The sequence below is a fragment of the Canis lupus genome, chromosome 20, assembly GCF_048164855.1.
Source record: "Canis lupus baileyi chromosome 20, mCanLup2.hap1, whole genome shotgun sequence".
Taxonomy (NCBI): Eukaryota; Metazoa; Chordata; class Mammalia; order Carnivora; family Canidae; genus Canis; species Canis lupus.
The window spans coordinates 55539634-55560437 of NC_132857.1; the positions used below are offsets into that span (position 1 = coordinate 55539634).

Sequence of the window (20804 nt, forward strand, 5' to 3'; positions counted from 1 at the left end):
ATTATAGAAAATTTGGAAAATATGAGAGAGCAGACACACAGAAAAATACATGGCCCACCTAAAAAATATTTTGTGGTATATTCTATTCTATATTCTTCTAGTCTATTTTCTCTACACTTATATTCATTTATATTTATACATGTTATTTATATGTGTTATATTTATACATCTAAGCCAGCATCCACCCACCTGTCCCTTACCTCAAAAATATATTCTAACATCTTTTCAGGTTGAGAAAGGTCTGCATTATGTTGTTTTTTACTACTACCTAAGAGTTCCATTTTATGTATAAAACATGATTTATATATCTAACTCTGTATTGCCACTTAGACTTTATGGGTTTTTTTGATGTTATAAACAATGCCGTGAGAAGTATTTTATTTAGTCATTGTTGCCCATTTGTATGTTGCCTTTGATGAATTTCCTAATGAAGTTGGTGGGTCAAAAGAATGCCTTCTTAATGGAAAAGAAATCAAGTAGCACTTGGTTTTTAATATACTTTTAAAAACCAAGTAACTTTACTAATGGTAATGCAGCATGTAACAAGGAATCATCATTATTCCTACCAGTCCTTTGCCTCAATAAAGACAAATGAAAACTCTGGTACCTAGTTCCAGGATTTTGTATGTTTGTCACTGGCGTTTGTTACTGTATGAAGCACAGGCCTCTAGCAGTCATGTCATTGTTGATTTTTTTTTTCTCAATTTTTAGATTGAGAGTCTTCTGATAGTATGGGAGGGAAATGATAGCTGAGGATTTATTTTAGAGCTAAATTTGGTCTGTAAATTAAAATGGGGGAGTGTGTCATGATCTGGCTCCTTAGTTTCTGGCTGCAGCTCTGTCATCTGCCAGCTGTGTTAACAAGAAGAGAGTCATCTATGATCTATTTTTAAATTTCCTCACATATAAAATTAAAATATTAAGTCTTCATCTATTAAAGATGTATTTCAATAATTGGATAATACCTAAAAACGTTTTGTACTTAGAAGAAAGTCCATTATATCAAAAGAATCTCTTCAGATCAAAAATGTGCTACCAGTTAGCTCAGTTTCCTCTTTGTCACCCATTTTTCTAGAATATTAGCATTACAAGTACATGTTTTTTTATTTTTTAAATTTTATTTTATTTTTAAGAGAATTTATTTGAGAAAGAGTGAAAGAGAGCCCAAGTGGAGGAGAGGGATAGAGGGAGAAGGAGAAGCAGATTCCTTGCTGAGAAGGGAGCCTCTAATGCAGGGCTGCATCCCAGGACCCTGGGTCCATGACCTGAGCCAAAGGCAGATGCTTAACTGACTGAGCCACCCAGGCTTTCCTGTTTTTTTTTTGTTTGTTTGTTTTTTGTTTTTTTCAGGCTGCTTTTTACTTTTATTTATTTTTTTAAAATTATTTATTCATGATAGAGAGAGAGAGAGAGGCAGAGACACAGGAGGAGGGAGAAGCAGGCTCCATGCCAGGAGCCCAATGTGGGACTCGATCCCGGGACTCCAGGATTGCGCCCAGGGCCAAAGGCAGGCGCTAAACCGCTGAGCCACCCAGGGATCCCCCTTTCCTGGTTTTTTGTTTTTAACAGCCCATTTTAGTAAAGATGAAATAGTCAAATAACACTCAATTCAGAGTGCTGAAATTTGATCCTCCTGTGTTTATACCATAACTAAGAGCAAATCCTTTGTTTCTTGAGTCTCATTTATGTTATAATATCTATTCTTGTCCCCAGATTTTTTTTTTAATTTTTTTTTTTTTATTTATTCATGATAGTCACACAGAGAGAGAGAGAGAGAGGCAGAGACAGAGGCAGAGGGAGAAGCAGGCTCCATGCACTGGGAGCCCGATGTGGGATTCGATCCTGGGTCTCCAGGATCGTGCCCTGGGCCAAAGGCAGGCGCCAAACCGCTGCGCCACCCAGGGACCCATTGTCCCCAGATTTTGAGGAGTTAATAAGCATGTGATAATGGATGTACTCTGAGAACTATGAAACATTATATAAATGCAAGGTGGCTTTTCATATTGTATCACTTTGTTTGACCAGAAGGGTGAAATGTCAGCAAGTAGTAAGAGTATAGGCTTAAATAATGCTAGCAATTGCTCTTTCAGAGCCTGGCTTTCCTAATTTCTTGATGCTCTCTGTGGGTGTATTTGATCCTCTCACAATTTTTTAGTTAACTCAGAAGTTTTTATTACTAAAGATTCTAAACTGATAGTAATATTTGTATGGGGTGGTGTATTTAGTGCTCCAAATTGGGATCCTATCCTATGAAGAAAAACATACTTCTTCCTGGTATTGAAAGTGGAGAAACTCTCAAATCCAAGCTAGCACCCACCCGTCTTTTATCTCAGCTGCTTGCCTTTTATTGAATGTGTCTGAGCTTTTGCCTATTTTGAACATTTTTTTTCTCTGCCTCGATTGTGGTTTTTTGGTTTTGGTTTTTGTGGGGTTTTTTGGCTTTTGCCTTGCTAAATCTCTGTTGATCCTGAAAGTTTTAGTTTAGATTTTCTTTGGATATCTTTCTTTCTTTTGGATATCTTTCTTTGGATATCTTTCTCTATCCTCCTTAGACAGTGGTTGGACTAATTGAGAAGAGAGATGCTTGTCAAGTCCAAACATGATTGCATAATTAGGTATCTCTCTTCTACTAGCTAAATTCCTTAATAGCAGTCTCTCATTCATTCTTATAATTCTCAGTAACAGGAGTAGTATCTGATACCTACTAGATGCCCTGAAAAATAGTATTGAAAGAATGACACTAATAAATTCTTAGCCAGTATTCTTTTATCTCTTAGGTAAATTACAGAATGTCTCTCTGATAAGGTGAGATTTGAGGGAATTTCAAGTACAATCTTTTTGGATATTTAGGAACTTTAAGGAAAGGCAGTGTGGCTACAATAAAGGATGGGTAGGGAGAGGTAGAAGCTAAGGTTAGAGAAATAAGGCCTTATAAGTCAATGATCATTTTAATCTTTGATCTGATATGAAGAGGATCTATTGGGGAGTGACATGACCTAATTTGTCTTCCACAAAGTAAAAGTACTTTGTTGAGAATGATCCCTTGTGGGCCAAGGGAGAAAGTAGGCATTAAGTGGTGGAGACAATGAAAATTACTAGAATCAGGATGTATTTTTAATAGGAACTTTTGTTTAACCTTAGTTTAAAAATATTTCTTGCTGTGATAGTAATACAGTCTGTTGAACATTTTTTTTTTTTTTGAGTTACTCAAAATTTTTTACCTTTGAAGTTTCGGGTGTGTAATTGCAGAGGATAATTAAAACATGTGACACAAATGGTTTTTCTGTCATTTGCATATTTTCCTGTATCCTGGTACTGGTTGACAAACACCTCTGTTAATTTAGCAAACAAGGGATCAGTTTTCTTTTAATTGATATGTTAAATTCTAGTTTGGGAATATATGTATATTTAATCTTTAAAGAAAATTCTGCGTAATAAAATTATAAACATCTAAGATGATAACAGGATGAGCACAAGTATTAAGAGACATCATTGGCAATGTTTTCTATAGTTCTATGCTGAAGAATCTATAATTCTTAAATCACCTTGCAGTTATTAAATAAAGTAAATTTTAAATAGCATTATGCATTGAATTAACATTATTAAAACGACTTATGTTGCCTACTTTACATTTTCCAGGAACATCATTTACAGCGAGCTATTTCAGCACAGCAAGTGTTTAGAGAAAAAAAAGAGAGCATGGTCATTCCAGTTCCTGAGGCAGAGAGCAACGTCAACTATTACAATCGCTTGTACAAAGGAGAGTTTAAACAGCCAAAACAGTTCATTCATATTCAGCGTAAGTTTGTTGATTCATTGTTTTCTGTTTGTAATTTAAATTTATCAATCAGTGAAAATCCTTTCTCTCTTTTATGCCCAAAGAGATTTTAATTTTTCAGTGCATATACACTGATTCATAGAAATGTAAAACATTATGGAATAAAATCTCTCTGTGCTTAACATCTGAACTTGGAAATCATTTTGAGTGTTAGTTGCATTTGGAACATTTGATCTTTATGTAGTATAGAATTTTGTGTAGCACTTATATTTTATTATTATACATCTAAAAGTTGGTGGATTACTGTACTCAAATTTAAGATTTATTTTTAAAGGCCTAGAGGCTATTATGATGCTGATTCGGGTGAATCTTCAGAAATTTTTTAGAATTAGATTCTACCCCTCTACATCTAATTTTTATAAAATTCTATTTCTGCCTCCTTGATACTCTCTTATTTTTCTCCCTATTACTATTTGAATAGTAACCATCTCTTGCCTTAAAACTGTTTCACAAATGTCTTATTTTATTTACTACTCTTCTATTGCCTTTCCTTACCCTCTTCTAATGTATCTTCTCCACAAAGTCCACTGGCACCAGAGTGGTCTTCCTGAACTGTCAATCTGATCTAATTATTCTTTGGCTTAAAATCATGCTCTTCTTTACAGTCTAGGAGAGAAGCTTTCAAAGGATGGGTCAGACAGATGCTCATGTTTTGGTATCTTGTCTGATTGTGTAAGAAAAAGCCTTGGGTAACTTAGTTAAAATTGAGATTCCAGGGCTCTGGTTTAGGTCTGCCTTTCTGAGGTATGTGGCCTGACAATAAGTATTTTTAAAAAGTTCCCCATGTAATTATGAAACCTTTCTAGATTTAAGACTGACTTTTCTATCAGTTCTAAGATGCACGTTTTTTATTGATCGTCTTTGGAATAAGATTGCATATTAAATTGCTGTTGTCCTGAATTCAGGTCTATTTTATCTAAAGAAAACTTATTTTTGCTAAGCACCTAGGGATACTTCCAACAGGAGACCACTTTAAAGTGTTTGTTGTTTACTTGTTTTTAGTCTGTACTGGTAGCTTTAGACCTACCTAGAGTTGAAGTTCTCAGGGGGAGATTTCCCCCTCCACCTTTCACATACAGTTGAGAAATGAAGTTCCCTACTGTTCTTTCTGCATAGTTGGTTTATTTCTTATCTTAAGCTGAGTTGTTACCACTTAGTAGTGTATCTTTATGCAGGAATATTCTATTAAACTTAATAGACTCCAGCAGAAGTGTTTTTTTTTTCTTTCTTAGAGTACATATAAAGTCATGATGCACCTTGTAACTGATGACAGTTTAGATTTGACAGAATTCATAACAGCCAAAATCTCTAGTCTGAACACAAGACCCTTTGTGATTTTTTTTTCCTGTCTACTCCATTAACCTCATTTCCAGTTGTTCTTCCCCTCACTCTCTTTAGTATAGAAACTAAGGTAAATTACTCACATTTGCCTGGTTGTTTCACGTTTCACACTTCCTTGCATGTGCTATTCAAGTCCTCTTTCCTGTCCTGTAACTCATTTAAGACCTAAAACTCCCCTAAGAAGCTTATCCTGACCTTGTTCATTTGACCTCTGATTTTTACTTATCTTGTTTTCGTTGTATATACCTCTATTAGAGGACTCACCGTACTTTATTAACCGTTCTCTTTCTCCTTTTAAACTATGAGCTCCTGGGGCAGAGACTTATGTTTTATTTTCTCTTTGTGTCTTTAGATGAAAGCTCATGGCTTATAGACGCACAATAAATGGCATGTGTGTTGACTGAATTGTTTTTAAATGACTTTTAAAAGGCTCTTAGATATCAGAACCATTTTCCAGAGATTCTTTGAATTTTGAGAGAAATACGATGCAGAAATTATTTATGTGTTGTTTTTTTTTCCCTCTGTGTTCTTTGACTTTGAGCCCTTTATCTTCCTGAATTTGCTTTGTCTTTGTATCGGGAAGGAGATAGCTGTTCTCAATAGGAATTTTAAGGATTTTTCAAGCCAAAGTGTCTGTCGTTGTTGTCTTTGTATTTTTAGTAATAGTGTAGCTGGACATCAGGAGCATATGTAAAAACCACTCTAGAAAACCAAGAAGGAAGAAATTGGGTGTAACCCACCTGGGTCAGACCCATTAGATACAAAAAACATTAATCTTATGTTGGCTTTTAAATTTAATTTCATTGTGTAACTGTGGAAGATAGAATAAAAATAACATTTTAACTTTCATTTTTTTCTTTTAGTCAAAGTAGCTATTCTACATACTATACACAGTATTCTGTACATACAAGTATTGTTTTTTCTATGTACATTTTAAGTTTCTCAGATTTTACTATAGTCTGTGATTGTTGTTTTCAATGCCTATTAATTTTTTATCAAATTGATATTCCGCATTTCATTACCTGTGTGCCTATTACTGGCCTTAAACTTGTCTCTGCTAAAACTTAAATTCATGTTATCATAGAGATTTTTTTTCAAGGAAGAGCTTTTTTTTAAAAAAGTTTATTTATATTTAGTAATCTCTATACCCAATGTGGAATTTAAATTCACAAACCTGTATTCAAAGGTCACATGCTCTTCTGACTGAGCTAGCTAGGCACCCCTCAAGGCAAGTCTTTTAAATATTTTGTGACATAACTTCTTTCTTGAGTCCTTAAGTATAAGAATTCCAGAAAATATTGCTCTGGCTTTTTCCTTTTGTTCTTTACATAATAGATTTCAAAGTATCCCTATTTGCCTGGCTAGAAAAAGACGTAGAATTGCCACAGTAGGGTGGACTAGTACAGGTCCATCACATTGTTTGCCTGGGCTTTGGCAGAAGCTTCTTTATTGGTCTACACTGCTGCTAATGTGATTATTGTCCATTTAGAGTTGTTCAAAGCTTCTCTGTTGTCTATCGGATAAAATTTTAGTGTTGTACTTTAAGGCCCTTCTTTGTGCCTATCCAGCTGTGGTTCTCTGTGGGTTCTTCCACTAGGACCACCAACCTTACTGAGTCTGTTGGAAGTAATGGTCTGTTTCCTTCTCTAGATGGTAGGATCCTCAGCAGCACAGTTTCACCTCATTCACCATGCAGTCCTAGAATACAGCCTCAATACAATTTTTTTTTCCAATTCCTCTAAGCCTTCGCACTTTCAGCTATGAAATAATGAGCTCCTTGCAGCACTCTGACTTATGCCATATTTTCTCATACCTTCACGCTTTCACATACCTCTTTACTTCTGTCCTCTCTTGTTAGCATATAACTTGTTCTCTGTCTCATCTCCAGGATTACATATAACAGCCTTCTCAAAGCAAAATTCTTGGCACTGTTTACCTCAAGCCCCCCCATGTCACGTGCACACTGTCATTGTGGCATTAACCACCTTTGGTTGTGATTGTCTGCCCTTTGTTGTCTCACTAGGCTATAGCAGTCATTGAGAGTAGGGACATATTTTTCCTTTTAATTTCACTGCCCAGTCGTACCTAGCATGTGGGTGTATGCAGTTTAATATTTGCTGAATAAATAAATGAGTGAATCATTGGGTGATTGAAGATAAAAGTATACACACTATGACATTTTTGAGATACTGATCTTGTAGGAATTAAAATAACAGAATTGTACACAGAATCAAAAGTAACAAAATTGATATGTACAGTGAAAATGAGGAGCTTTGTGGATCCAAGTTGGAAATGAAAAGTGAGCTTTTTATTTACAACATTGTCATTTTAGGACAAAACTCATATATGCCAGGAGTTGGGAGTAGAGTGATTCCAGTCTTGGTATGGATGAGGCACCATTGTTTCTTCCCATCTCTTTCAGTACTAGTTCTCCATAGTGGCCTGTGCTGGTAGTCTGAGGAACTTCTTTAAATCTGAAACATTGGGGTATTCTTTTCAAGTTGGAAGCATCTTGGAGGCATAGAGTTTTTGATGACGTAAGATACTCCAAAGTGTTCCTCATTTGGCTAATTCTCCACACTGGTCAGTTGGATGACACCTGTATAAGATGCTGCCTCCATTTTTATTTACTGTTAAAACAAGTTTACTTTGGGTACCTCAACCCAGATGTTATAATTCCTTCATTCCTCTTGGAATTTAAGAACTTCATCAAATTCAGAACCCAAATTTTTCTCCTTGAGGATATGACTTTGATTACATTGTAATAAGTTCCTTATTTTGACCTTCCATTACCCCTTTTATTTAATATAATATTATAGGGCAGCCCCGGTGGCGCAGCGGTTTAGCGCCGCCTGCAGCCCGGGGTGTGATCCTGGAGACCCGAGATCGAGTCCCGCATCGGGCTTCCTGTGTGGAGCCTGCTTCTCCCTCTGCCTGTGTCTCTGCCTCTCTCTTCGCTCTCTCTGAATGAATAAATAAATAAATCTTTAAAAAAATTTATAATATTACACAGTTGACATTAATTATCTCAGAATTTTAGAACATGAAGGAACTTGAGATACTGTTTCAATATTGTTTTCGAAGTGTTCTGAAGTTAATTTGTATCTAGTTTTGAATTCCCCTAAATGGTTCTTGAAACTAGGACTCCTTATCTTTTTTTTGAAAGGTCTCTTCCTCTTCTCACTGCATTACACACCTACAAACACAGATCAGCAGACCATCTCACCCTGCTTCTTGGCTGAAAGAAAGGAGAGTTTAGGAGGACAGATAGGTAGGAAGTAGCCTCCTTGTTATCTGCCAGGCAGGGAGAGGAACTTACTGAAAGGAGGTTGACTGCTGTTTGTATCGGCAACAAAGATAATAAAGCCTTGGGAAAGTGCCGATCTTTGCCTCTATAATACTGTAACATGTCAGTACGCGTGAGGGTGGCTTCCTCAGTCTGATAAAGCTGACCATTGTCAAATCAACATTGGGAAAAGAAGAAACTTATTCAACGTAAAGTGGACCAATATATTCCACTGGGTTTTCAGCAGGAGTGAGATAGATGCTGGCCTAATATCTAACTTAAGTCTCACTATCCTTGCAATGGCCGTTGCTATTCTCATTAACGAAAATGATGATAATTGACCCTTTACACTGGTGGGACAGACATGTTTTGATTGGCAAGCATTGGAAAAGATCCCAAATGAAGAGTATTGCTTTGTTTATACAGTAAAACTCCTTGGTTTGAAAAAGGATGCATTCTAAGAACATCACTTTTTGTAAAAATGTTATTGGGTGTATATTAATAGGTGAATTGAGCATGTGATGAAATGAATCACACATTTACGAAAATAAATATTAGAAAAAAACAGTGCCATGAATACAGAAATAGAGTGTATCAGATTTGTGGAGAACACATTCCAGGTGAAGCTAGATTCCACACTGGGATGATTTGAAGGCATGATAACAGGGATAGTGAGCCAGGCTAGACCCTGACGGCAACTCACGTTCAGATCAGCTGGCTCTAAGGATCTTCCTCACTTCTCAGGATTATGCTGAGCCTCCTATTCTTGGGTAAAGCTGTTAGTGTGGGTGTGAAGGCTGAAATGGTAGAGCAGTACCTGGGTAGCTATGAATACAGGAAAGAGGAGGAAATCCAAAAGTCAGAAAGTGTTAAAGTAATACCAGGTGTTTGGGGGGAAAAGCAAAATAATCATTTGGTGGTCTGACTAGAGAGATGAAAAAGAAGTCGGAGTACAAAGAGAGTGCCTTTTGGGCCTTTATGTATTTATTTATTCCCACTATTAAAAAATTGGAGTTACTGAGTAAAATATATCATAGAGTAAAGAGCATGGTTAAAGAAATTGAGAAGAAAACAAAGACACTACAGTAAGAGGTTAAGTCTGATGTGTAATAGTACATATTTTAGGCATGATGCAATTAATAGACAAAAGCAGAAAAGTAAGATTGGCTTTAAGGTGCATATTTCAGTACAGGTTTCCTGGCACTGAAGTGTTTAGAACTCTCCTGTGGGGCCACACAAAGAAGATACTGTGATGTAACCCAGCACACCTGGTTTTGTTAATAGGGGTTACCAGAAACAGGCTTTCAGCATATTCACCTAGCAGCTAGTATCTCCATGGAAGATTCTTCAGTGACACCGCACTGCCCTGAGAGTTGGCACCTTTTAGCATTTTGTATGTCTTCCTATCTACCTTAAAAGACTAAATTTCCTTCCCATCTTACTCCGTAATACAATTTAATGGGCTGTCTACCCTACCTATAAAAATATTTTTTACATGCATATTTCCTGACAGTTTTAATTGAAGACTAAACTTTTCTTTCCACAGTTACGGGTAAAAGGCATAGTAAAATAGCATTTACTGATTGCCATGCCCAGGTCCTGTTCGTGTTTTACATGTATAAAGTCAGTTATGCCTTAAAGGAATCTTACAAGGCAGCCAGTGTTCTTACTCCCCTTTTAAAGAAATATTTCATAAAGAGTCAAAGTAATGCAGCTAGCAAGTGGAAGAGTCAGAATTTGAACCAGGCCCTCTAGCTCTAGAGTGTGCCTGTTTAACTCTGGTATAGTTTTTCAGTCATAGCTTATCATTCTAAGATGCAAATACTGATACACATTAAACAAATACATTTCTGTTCAAATGTGGCTGATGGTAGAATCAACAATGGGAGTAAAGAATTCCTTTTTTCATTTGTTTTGTGTGTGTGTGATGGATAAATTGCAGGATGGAGGATGGTTGTTGTCAATAGAAAAGGAAATCCTGGATGTTAAAGGCAGATACAAACACTTGTTATGACACTTTGCTGGTTTGGCCTGTCAGGGTTGATTGATGAATGGAAGAGCACTGTGCATGGGGATGAAGGAGATGCCAGGAAGAGAGAAAAGCTTGAAGAAAAGGGAACCATGAGAGTAATCTAAACAAGTATAAAAGCACATTTTTCAGTTTTGCTTAGGGTAGTGAGGAACTCTGAAGACAGTCCTGCAACTTTCATGGAAGGAGGTCCAAGTTGGGAAAGCACAGTGTGGCAGTTAGTGATTTTAATCTCCCAACTAAATGTTACAGTGGGCAAAGTTTGTTTTGGGTAGAATGGATTGGACTTCATAGGACCTTGATCAAGTAGGTTTTATTGTTTCTGTTTAAGAAAAAAAATCAGGAAAAAAAAATCAGTAAATAGTACTTCTCATGGTTTTTCAGAAAAGGCTAAAATGGGAAATAGAAGTTATGTAAAAGATGAAAAAATAAGCCTCCATGATGGTGTTTTTTAAATAATCCAAGATAGTATTTTAGTGATTAAAATAATTTTTTCTCACATTCTTTGATAGTTAATAATCAGAGTTATAGAACCCCCTTCTCCCCGTGAAGGTTAAGTAAAGCCTTCCTTTTCCCTCTAAATTGGACCTTGTTCGAAAATACTTGATTCTCATCATTGGCTTAAGCATCTCCTTTGTGGGGCACTAGAGTGGCTCAGTCACTTAAACATCCATTCTTCTTTTAGGCAATAGAGATAGGATCTCTCTCTTGGGTCATGGGATCAAGCCCCGCACCTGGCTCAGCACTCTTCTTACACTCTAATTAGTGCCCCTCATTACACTTTAATTAACAAGGAGTTTTAGACCCAGATTATTTGTGGATTTGTTATTAGTAAAATAACAGAGATCATGACCAAAGCCCAAGTCAGACGATTCATCAGCCAAATCACCCAGGCTCTCTGTTCTGTGACTTAATTATTATTTTATACTATTAGGTATTAATAGCATGTATATTTTTGCACATATGTAGTTGTAGAATTAGTTTATACTAGTTAAGCGAAGATACTGACTGCACCCAGATATCTAAGTGAGGCTTTTGCCCCCATTCCATGTTACTGAATGATTTGATTCATTGAGAGTGAATGAGAAAGATAGGAGGTCTGAACAGAAAGTAGGGAAGAATCTCAGGTAGTACATGGAGATCACTGACCCAGAATATTTTTTAAAACACAAAATTGTTTTCACAAAGTAATAGATTTTATTTATTTTATTTTATTTTATTTTTTTATTTATTTATGATAGTCAGAGAGAGAGAGAGGCAGAGACACAGGCAGAGGAAGAAGCAGGCTCCATGCAGGGAGCCCGACGTGGGATTCGATCCCGGGTCTCCAGGATCGGGCCCTGGGCCAAAGGCAGGCGCCAAACCGCTGCGCCACCCAGGGATCCCAGATTTTATTTTTAATAGGTAATGCATTCAGATGATTTCAAAATAAAAAGTATGAAAAAAAAACAAAATAAAAAGTATGTAAAAAACAGGTTCCAGTCGCCCTTCCCTTATTTTTTTTTTTTTTTTAAGATTTTATTTATTAATGAGAGACACAGAGAGAAAGAGAGGCAGAGACAAAGGCAGAGGGAGAAGCAGGCTCCATGCAGGGAGCCCGATGTGGGAATTGATCCCAGGTCTCCAGGATCACGGCCTGGGGTGAAAGCAGGCGCTAAACCGCTGAGCCACCCAGGCTGCCCTCACCCTTCCAAGAAACCACTTTTATTAGGCTATGTGTTCTTTTAGGGTTTTGTTATGCAAATAAAGCCACATAGGAATTTATATTTTTATATCCCCTCTTACACAAAATTTAATATACTATATATACTTTTTGACACTTTGACTTTTTTTTCTTTTCCTTTTCTTTATTAAGAGTATAGTCGGGAAATTATCCCCTCCCATAACAGCATGTAGAACATGTTCTCATTTCTTTTTTACTGTTGCATAATAGTCCTTTGTGTTTGGATGTGCCAGATTATTATCCAATTTCCTATAGAAGGGAACTTGGATTGTTTCCAGTCTTTATTACGAATAGTATCTAAGTGAATAACTTGAATATACAGAATTTCATAAAGGTGCGATTGTATCTATTTCTTACAGAAATTGCCAAATTGCTCTCTATAGGAGTTATACCACTTTGCACTTCCACTAGCAATGTGTGATAGTACTTACTTCCTCATAGCCTTATCAAAAGACTGCTTTTGGATTTTAAAATTTTACATTCTAATAGGTGGGAGATGATATACCTTAGTGTATTATTCTTTTAAATAAATCTTTTATTTTGGAAAAACTTAAGATTTATAGAAAAGTTGCAAGGGTAGTAGAGCGTTCCTTTATACCTCACTACTGGTTTCAATTTTCTCTAATATTACCATCACACATTACTGTGTCAGACCTAAGAAACCAATATTGGGACATAGTTATTGACCAAAACCCAGACTTTAATTTCTCTTGGTATAGTTTTAATGTATTCCTTATGAATGTGGTTAAGTCTTTTTCTTACTTTTTTAGGAGCCGTCAGCATTTTTATCTCCTGAATTGTTAGTCCTTTGCCCAGTTACCTATTGAGTTGTTAGAAAACAAGAGAGGAAGAGTCTGAAGGAGGAGAGAGATGACTAAGAAAAAACATAATTAGAGGGAGAATAAAAGGATCATTATCTTTATATACTTGACTTTTTAATTTTAAATCACCATTACATCCTTTAGGTTTTGTCTAATATCATTAGGCTGTAGACCCACTCTAAAGATGAAAATTTCCCTGAAAGATTCAAAGAATCCGCTTACCCATTCTAATGGTTTGTGGTTCCCATGGTTGTCATCTTTGCTACTAATTTTGGCCAGTAATACTTGTTATTTATATAAAATGTGAATTCTTCAGAGTGGGAGAGGGATGTAGTTATTAGTTGACTAGCCAGCCAAAGGCTTAAAATAATCCTTATTACATTATAAATCTGGAGTGGATTTTTTTTTTTTTTTTTTGTCAGAGAGATTTGGATCAGAAGTCATCTTGGATTCTTCTGTACTTCACTTTATTTGTACACTGGGTAGGGAATATAAGTAAGGTCTCTGGCTGAGTCTTAAATAGTTGTTGGAAATCTTGGAGAATGAAAGTCAAGAGTCCTGGCTAGGGGCCCCTGGGTGGCTCAGATCATTAGGTGTCCCACTCTTGGTTTTGGCTCAGGTCTTGATCTCTGAGTTCTGAGATCGAGTGCCCACATTGGGCTCCATGCTTAGCAAGGGTCTGCTACTCTTTCTGTTCCTCTCCCTGTGCCCCTCCCCCCACCCTTGCACGGGTGCTCTCTCTGTATAAAATAGATAATCTTGGGGGAATAAAAGAGTCCTGGCTATATCTACATTCGTGGTCTCTTGGTACACAATTGAGAAATGCTAGGCTTGGAGGCTCTCAGAACCTTGGAGAGCTCCAAGCAGAGGCAGAGATGTTGCTTTTGAACTTTGAGATACACTAAGTTGTCATTATCTATCTTTGAAAGTTATTTGAACCCTGAGGACCTTAAAAATTTAAAAATTGTAAAAATTCAGCATATTTCAAATTAGGCATAAATAAGGTTTGTTATCTTTAAGAGCAATGATTTAGGTTTAGATCAGAGGTTTTCAAAATGTTGCTTCTCATCACTTGAGAACTTGTTAAAAATGCAAATTAATAAGCCCTTCTCTAGATAGACTTGGTGAGATACTGGTGGTCTAGCTAAGTAATCTGTGATTTAAGAAGTCATCCAGAAGATTCTGGTGAATGCTAAAGTTTGAGAAATACTGATTTAGATGCTTTGATGATACTCATATAAAAGAGAGCCTTCAGAGCCTTTCTCGGATCCCTGGACTTCTTTTGGATTAAGAAGTATATTTGGGATTCTAGGAAAATGTTTTATTTAAACTGCTTCCTAGTACATAAGTCTACCACCTAGTCAGAGTTCACTTCAGTGTGTACTAGGTCCATCTAACTGAGATTTAGATGATACAGTAGCATTGCTGATCTAAGACTTGTAATAAAACTATTCAACTCTACTTAAAAATATATATATACATTTTACATATGTGCATACAACTTCCATGGATATATAGTTCTGAATCCTTATTCTGCTAGTTGAAGTCTATCCAGACTCACTATTGGTAATTTATGTTTCTTTGTAGTTAAGCATATTCCATTTCTGTGCTCTTGCTCCTTTGTCTGGAGTACCTTTGCATATACTTCTTGATGCTATATGGCATTGATATCTATTCTGATTTAGAAGGGAGCCTATCATATATGTGTACTTGAGATACAGTCATTAGTGTTTGTTACTGGATTCATTGGATTAATAAAAGTAATTTTGGAAAGTTGTATAAGAAAGGAAATGCACAGTTGGAAGAAGATATAACACCAGTGAGTTTGTAAATAAATGGCATTCTTAAAAAGTGCTGTTGTTAATACATTGAAAGGAAGACCCTTTACAAACAAGGTGTACTTGTACCTCAGTCTTAACTTTGTTGTCTGAATTAAAGGGATTGGATATTGGCAAACAGTTTCCAGAAGTTAAACACTTGGGAAACTTGAAGATGTATGAAAGTAGGGGCTTAGTTAATAAAGATGAAGTTTGCTTCTTCTTACAGTAAAAAAAAAAAAATCACCATTGATAATTCATAGGTAAATGTTGGAAATGTTGTCTTGAAATAACTTTTAAGTAAAAAACTCTTAGAGTTTGTTCTTTTTAATATTTCACATTTGTTTTTTAATAAATCCTTGAGTGCCTAATACATCCGTTTCACAACTGCTTGTTTTATGTGCATTGTCTTTGTTTATTAAATATAATTTATAAACTTAAACATTTAAGTCCAAAGTAGAACAAAAACAATCTTTTGATATGCCTATATTTTTGCTCCCTTTGAAATTCAAAGAATTTTTCATTACTGTTGCTATGATTAGAAGGATTTAATAGTGTCTGTGTGTTGTAATGGGATAAATTCTGAGCCCTATGAATCAAAACCCTAAAACCTGTGTTCAACTCACCAAGTTCTTAACCTCTCAGTTTTCTGATCTGTAAGATAAGGTGTTTCCGACTCTAAATTATGTAACTTTTAAAAATTTGCATTAATGTAAATTAACTGGTATGTCTGATCTTCAACTTACTTTTTTGTTTTGTATTGTTTTTTAATATAGCTCCAGCAGAGGGAGAAAATGATGACAGGGAAAAGGAGAGAGGAAGAGTTGAAAGAGGGAGAAAATTCAAAATAGATTTCATGAATAAGAAAAAACTTTCTAAAAATGAAAATTATCCAGATTTTACTTTATGACAGTGAGATTTTTACTTTATTAAAATATTGTTTATGGGTGCCTGGGTGGCTCAGTTGGTTAAGTGTCTGTCTTTGGCTCAGGTCATGATCCTAGGGTCCTGGGATTAAGCCCCGTACCAGGCTCCCTGCTCAGCAGAGTCTGCTTCTCCCTCTCCCCCTGCTGTGTGCACTTGTGTGCGCTCTCTCTCTCTCTGTCAAATAAATAAATCTTTAAAAAAATATTGCTTGAGTAACCATAATTTTCCCCCACACCTGGCATTTTTCCACCAACATGAGGAAAAGGAATTATGTGATTAATTGAACAGCTGAGTTCTGGTCTGTGACCACCCTTAGGAACTGTTAATTTTTAAGGCTTTTATCTCTATTTACAAGAAAAGAGTAACTACTGTATAATTTGGGTTATGCTAATTGGAGTCTGGATCTGCCAGCATATCTCTGTTTATTCTAGTTTTCCACTTGACAGGTTGCACATAAATTAAAAGAAAAATTAAGACTCAGGAAACACTGTATCTGGGCATCCATATTCTTCTTTTCTATAGAATTATTAGTACCTGGCAAATTATAGACCCTCGAATATATATTCAGTTCAGAGAAAAATCAGCTTCTACAGAAAGGACTGAAAGGATAGTAATAAATACTGTCTCTCTCCTCACTGCCTTTAGTGTTTACAGCCTCTTGAATTTATTTTCTTTGATTCCTGTCCAGAAGACAAGTAACATTAGGTTAAAAATGTTCCATATTAGAAATGGAATAATTTTGATGATAAAAAAACTTTTAATCTGGAATTGCCATTCTTATTTATACTGTTTTAAATCTGAGTTTTGCTTACTGGTTGCTCCTACATCAAACTATATAAAGTTTGCCTACAGTTTGCTGCTATATCAAATGTGTGTGGATGGGTGAATTTTTAGGCAAAAACTTTTTTTTTTTTTTTAAATTTCGAAGTAAATGAAGTATAAGAGGTGTGAGAGAAGAACGTATATTGATGGGTTATGGATTTAAGGTAGGAAGCAGCTGTCAAGCAATACATTTGTCTGCCCCTTCAGTGGAAGTCTTCAAGCTGGGTTTGACAGCCTTTCACACACTTTTTAATAATCACATTAACTGTCCTTTGGTTTTTTTGTTAGATTTGTTTCCTTAATAGACTACTTTCTTTTTCTTTTTTTTTTTTTTTTTTTAAGGTTTTATTTATTCATGAGAGATAGAGAGGAGAGAGAGAGGCAGAGAAGCAGGCTCCATGCTGGGAGCCTGACGTGTGAGACTCGATCCCGGGACCCCAGGATCACACCCTGAGCCGAAGGTGGCGCTAAACTGCTGAGCCACCGGGGGTGTCCACCCCCCCCCCCCTTTTTAAAGATTTTATTTATTCATGAGAGCTACACAGAGAGAGAATAGACTACTTTATTATATGAACTAAGATGAGAGGGAAGAGGTCTTCCTTAGGTGGAACTCCAAAATTACTGCTCTCCACAAAATAGCTATCAGCTTTAGCCAGTTGGCCACTTTGGCCATACCCTAACATGATGGCTTCAAGAAGCTGCTTCTGCTTTAAAGAAGGAACTTCTTCAGAAATTTTTATTATTAATATTTTTTGAAAAAAATTTTTTTACTGGTATTGTGTAAAATTTCTTCTTCCTCGGGAGTTAACATCACCCCTATGGTCAGGGACAGTGTAAGTGAGGATTGTGCCATTGCCAGGTATTATGGGCTGTTGGTGAGCACAGTGGTTTCTCTTGGGTCTTGGTGCAGACCAGTTTATTACTTACATGCATTGTAGACCACATAGATGACCTTAGTTAGCTCATTGTTTTTGAAAGATGCTCGTTACTGTATGCTGGGTAGAAAGAAGAAATGCAAAGCCCCACTGTTATAAACTGCTATCCTGTCTTTCTATAAGTTTTTGAAAGTGAGGATGTGTACATAGGTGACCAATATATAGGGCTTCTTTGGTAAATCTTTATATTAGTGATATTTTCTGAACAAACATGCCCAAATATGGTAGAGTACATTCCTGTTCCTTTAATCCAGACTGCTTTGTTCAGTCTGTTAGCAGTATACACATCTGGTGTTTTTATCTCCTTCATGGTGCATTTTTATTTATTTATTTTTATTTTTTTCAGATCTCTTGGTATGTGAGGTGCATGTTTTACAGACATGTTTGGGAATACTGATAGTGTATTCTCTGGTCAACTCTTTTTGATAGCAGAATGGCTTTTTTTTCCCCTCTCTCTCTGTACCTCTTTCTTTGCTAGAGCCATACTACACAGGAGCTGGTAGAAAAAGAACAAGAGGGATCATTGACAGACTTGTTTTTAAGGGGTTAGCTCCTTTGGAAGGGTCATTGAATCCTTTTCATCACTCCCATACGGTATCCAGCAGTGGTGGAAGTCCCTTCCACAGAACTAACATTCAGAAATAGGTACCTAAATTTACTTCTTTACTGCCAGTAACTAAAAGAAAGAAGGGTGACATGGAGCCAAACTGCTCGCCTGAATCAGAAAAAGCTTAAACTGGATATGATCAAGTAATTCAAAGGCTACAGGGTCACACTTTGTTAAAAGATAAACAGTGCTTGAGCCCAATGACCAGGCACAGTGTGTTTGTGAGGAAAACCATGGTTCTTTTCCTCATAAAGTTCTTTTCCTATCCAAGAGAGTTTTTGCAGTAACAGTCCGTACTATCATCCTCAGAGCGAGAGGCTTTGAAGCTCCTAGGACAGGGGTAAATACCTTCACGTCCCGCCCCTCTGTCTCTACCTGATCCGTTAAATAAGCACTTAATAACAAATCGATGTGGTCCTAGACCAGGAATTTCGTGTGTTTTACAGGCATCTTTTGATTAACTCTACAGATGGTTCCTGTGATGCATGTAAGAGATAGGTATTATTTCTATACAGTACTAATTATCTCCATATTTTTGGCAGAATAACAAGGAATGCTAGTATGGAATTATGGAAAAAACTCTGGGTCCTTCTGGTGATGGGTGGTACTGATGGTCACACAGCATTGTGAAAAAATGCCGCTAGACTGTACACTTAAAAATGGTTAAGATGATAAATTCATGTTAGTGTATTTTACCATCTTAAAAAATAAAGTCAAACTTTGTTTTATAACCCCCACCCCAAAAGAAGAAACCCCTTTGGGTGCAACTTGGACATGAATAGTAACGGATAACTAAAGAATTACATAGATGAGTGCTTGTAAAATACTTTTATGTACATTTCATTTATTGATTGGTAAGATTCATAAATAATACCTCACTTATTTATAAAAAGAGTTGTGGCATAGAGAATTTGTATAATTTAGAATCTTATAAGAAAAATAGTATCAGGACATGTGATCTAGATAAAATTTTATCCTTGTTTTGTCCTCAGTAATACAGTTTTTAGTCTCTTACATTGTGTGTGTTTCTTTAATACCAGTTAGCTCAGCAATGATTACTCACACTGTGAATGATGTCAGTACTACTTGGAAGTTGTCCGGAATCTTTTTTTTTTTTTTTTCCTTGCCAAAGGGGACTGGAATAGTGAGGGAAGAATTAAAAATTTTCAAAAGGGAGGCACAAAGGCTTTAGTTTGGTTGTTGCACATGCAAGAGCCCTTTCAACTACATATTGAGGAAAATTAAAAATGAGTGCTTGCACCTAGGCTTTTGTTTTCCCAAGAGGGTTACATCCAGCCTTGCACAACTCTTAGCTAGTGGCAGGTTGCATTTACTTCTGGAGCCCCAGTGCAGAAGTCTGTTATAATCTGTGTTGTCTCAGTACCCACAGCCAGCAATTCCATTCTATTATGTTTGTGCATTTTTAGTATCCCTTGAGATAGTAGCCAGCCACTCTGAATGGCACATATACTAATATAACAGTTACAATTTGTTTGGTCTCTAATTAAGTTATGTAGATTTTTCTTGTAAGCCTGCTGTTTTTAGTATATAATTTTTACATATAAAAATATTTTTAGGAATTCATACCATGTTACAGTGGAAATGTCTATACTTTTTAAATTTTTTATTTATTTATGATTGTCATAGAGAGAGAGAGAGAGAGGGGCAGAGACACAGGCAGAGGGAGAAGCAGGCTCCATGCACTGGGAGCCCGGCGTGGGATTCGATCCCGGGTCTCCAGGATCGCGCCCTGGGCCAAAGGCAGGTGCCAAACCGCTGCGCCACCCAGGGATCCCTATACTTTTTCATAATATTAATAAATTATAGTGGTTCATTTTGAATATTAGTGAGTAGATCTTGCTGACTTTTTTAAGTTCATAAAAAGAAGCAGGTGACTTCAAAGACCTGGAAGTAAGTTTCTGGCCAAATTCAGACCTCAACTTAGCAGATCTAGACCATCCTTAAGGACGATTTCATTTTTAGACAACAGATTTCATGCTTTTGGTTCACATTCCTAAGAGTATTTCAGGGAGTATCTCCTGGTAGCTTACCATTATTGATTATTTTCTTAAAATGGGTGGTGAGCCTGAGAGATACTTACAAGAGAAGAAACTGTACTCCACAAAGAGTGAAATTTTGAAAACTACTCCCCTGATAAATCTTTGCTTATCTTGCATACTCCAGTGTTTCAGAAACAGTTAATTTTTGTTTACTAATCTAGATCATGGTTAGCAAGTTTTTTGTAAAGGGCTAGATAGAAAATGTTTTGGGCTTTGGGTATCACATAAGTCTCTACCACATATTTTACTTCTTACTTTCTTCTCCTCTTTAAAAAGAATTTTTTTGGTAATTACTCCAAAATGTAATTAGAATGTAAGAATCTTTTTATATATTCACAGGCTTACCAAAAATAAACTGCTAGCCAGATTTTACTCATAGGCCATAGATCGCCATTTCTTGATTTTTATTATCTTAACTAAAATACTTATTTAAACCCACTGATAGCTTCCTGAAACCATGTTTTCCTCCCTGGTAGGTAAAACTTATAGAAGAAACCATTTGTGACATCCCTGTCAGTCATTTAACCAGCCTCCACCTTTGGATTTTTTTTTTTTTTTTTTTTTGCTTTAAGTTAGAATTTCACATGTATGGACTCAC

The 20804-nt window shown here is 36.2% G+C and overlaps 1 protein-coding gene across 8 annotated transcripts in view; it reads left to right on the forward strand.

Moving 5' to 3' along the window:
* EPC2 (enhancer of polycomb homolog 2) overlaps positions 1 to 20804 on the forward strand; it is a 127489-nt gene that overhangs the window by 56467 nt on the left and 50218 nt on the right. For 7 of the 8 annotated variants that reach the window (XR_012013334.1, XR_012013335.1, XM_072789136.1 and 4 more), the window contains exon 2: positions 3640 to 3799. The exons of the other annotated variant lie outside the window; for it this stretch is intronic. Coding sequence is in view for 5 of the 7 variants with exons in the window: in XM_072789132.1 (XP_072645233.1) it covers positions 3640 to 3799 (160 nt within the window). In the remaining 2 variants the exon portion in view is untranslated. The remainder of the gene's footprint in view (positions 1 to 3639; positions 3800 to 20804) is intronic. 8 annotated transcript variants of the gene reach the window in all.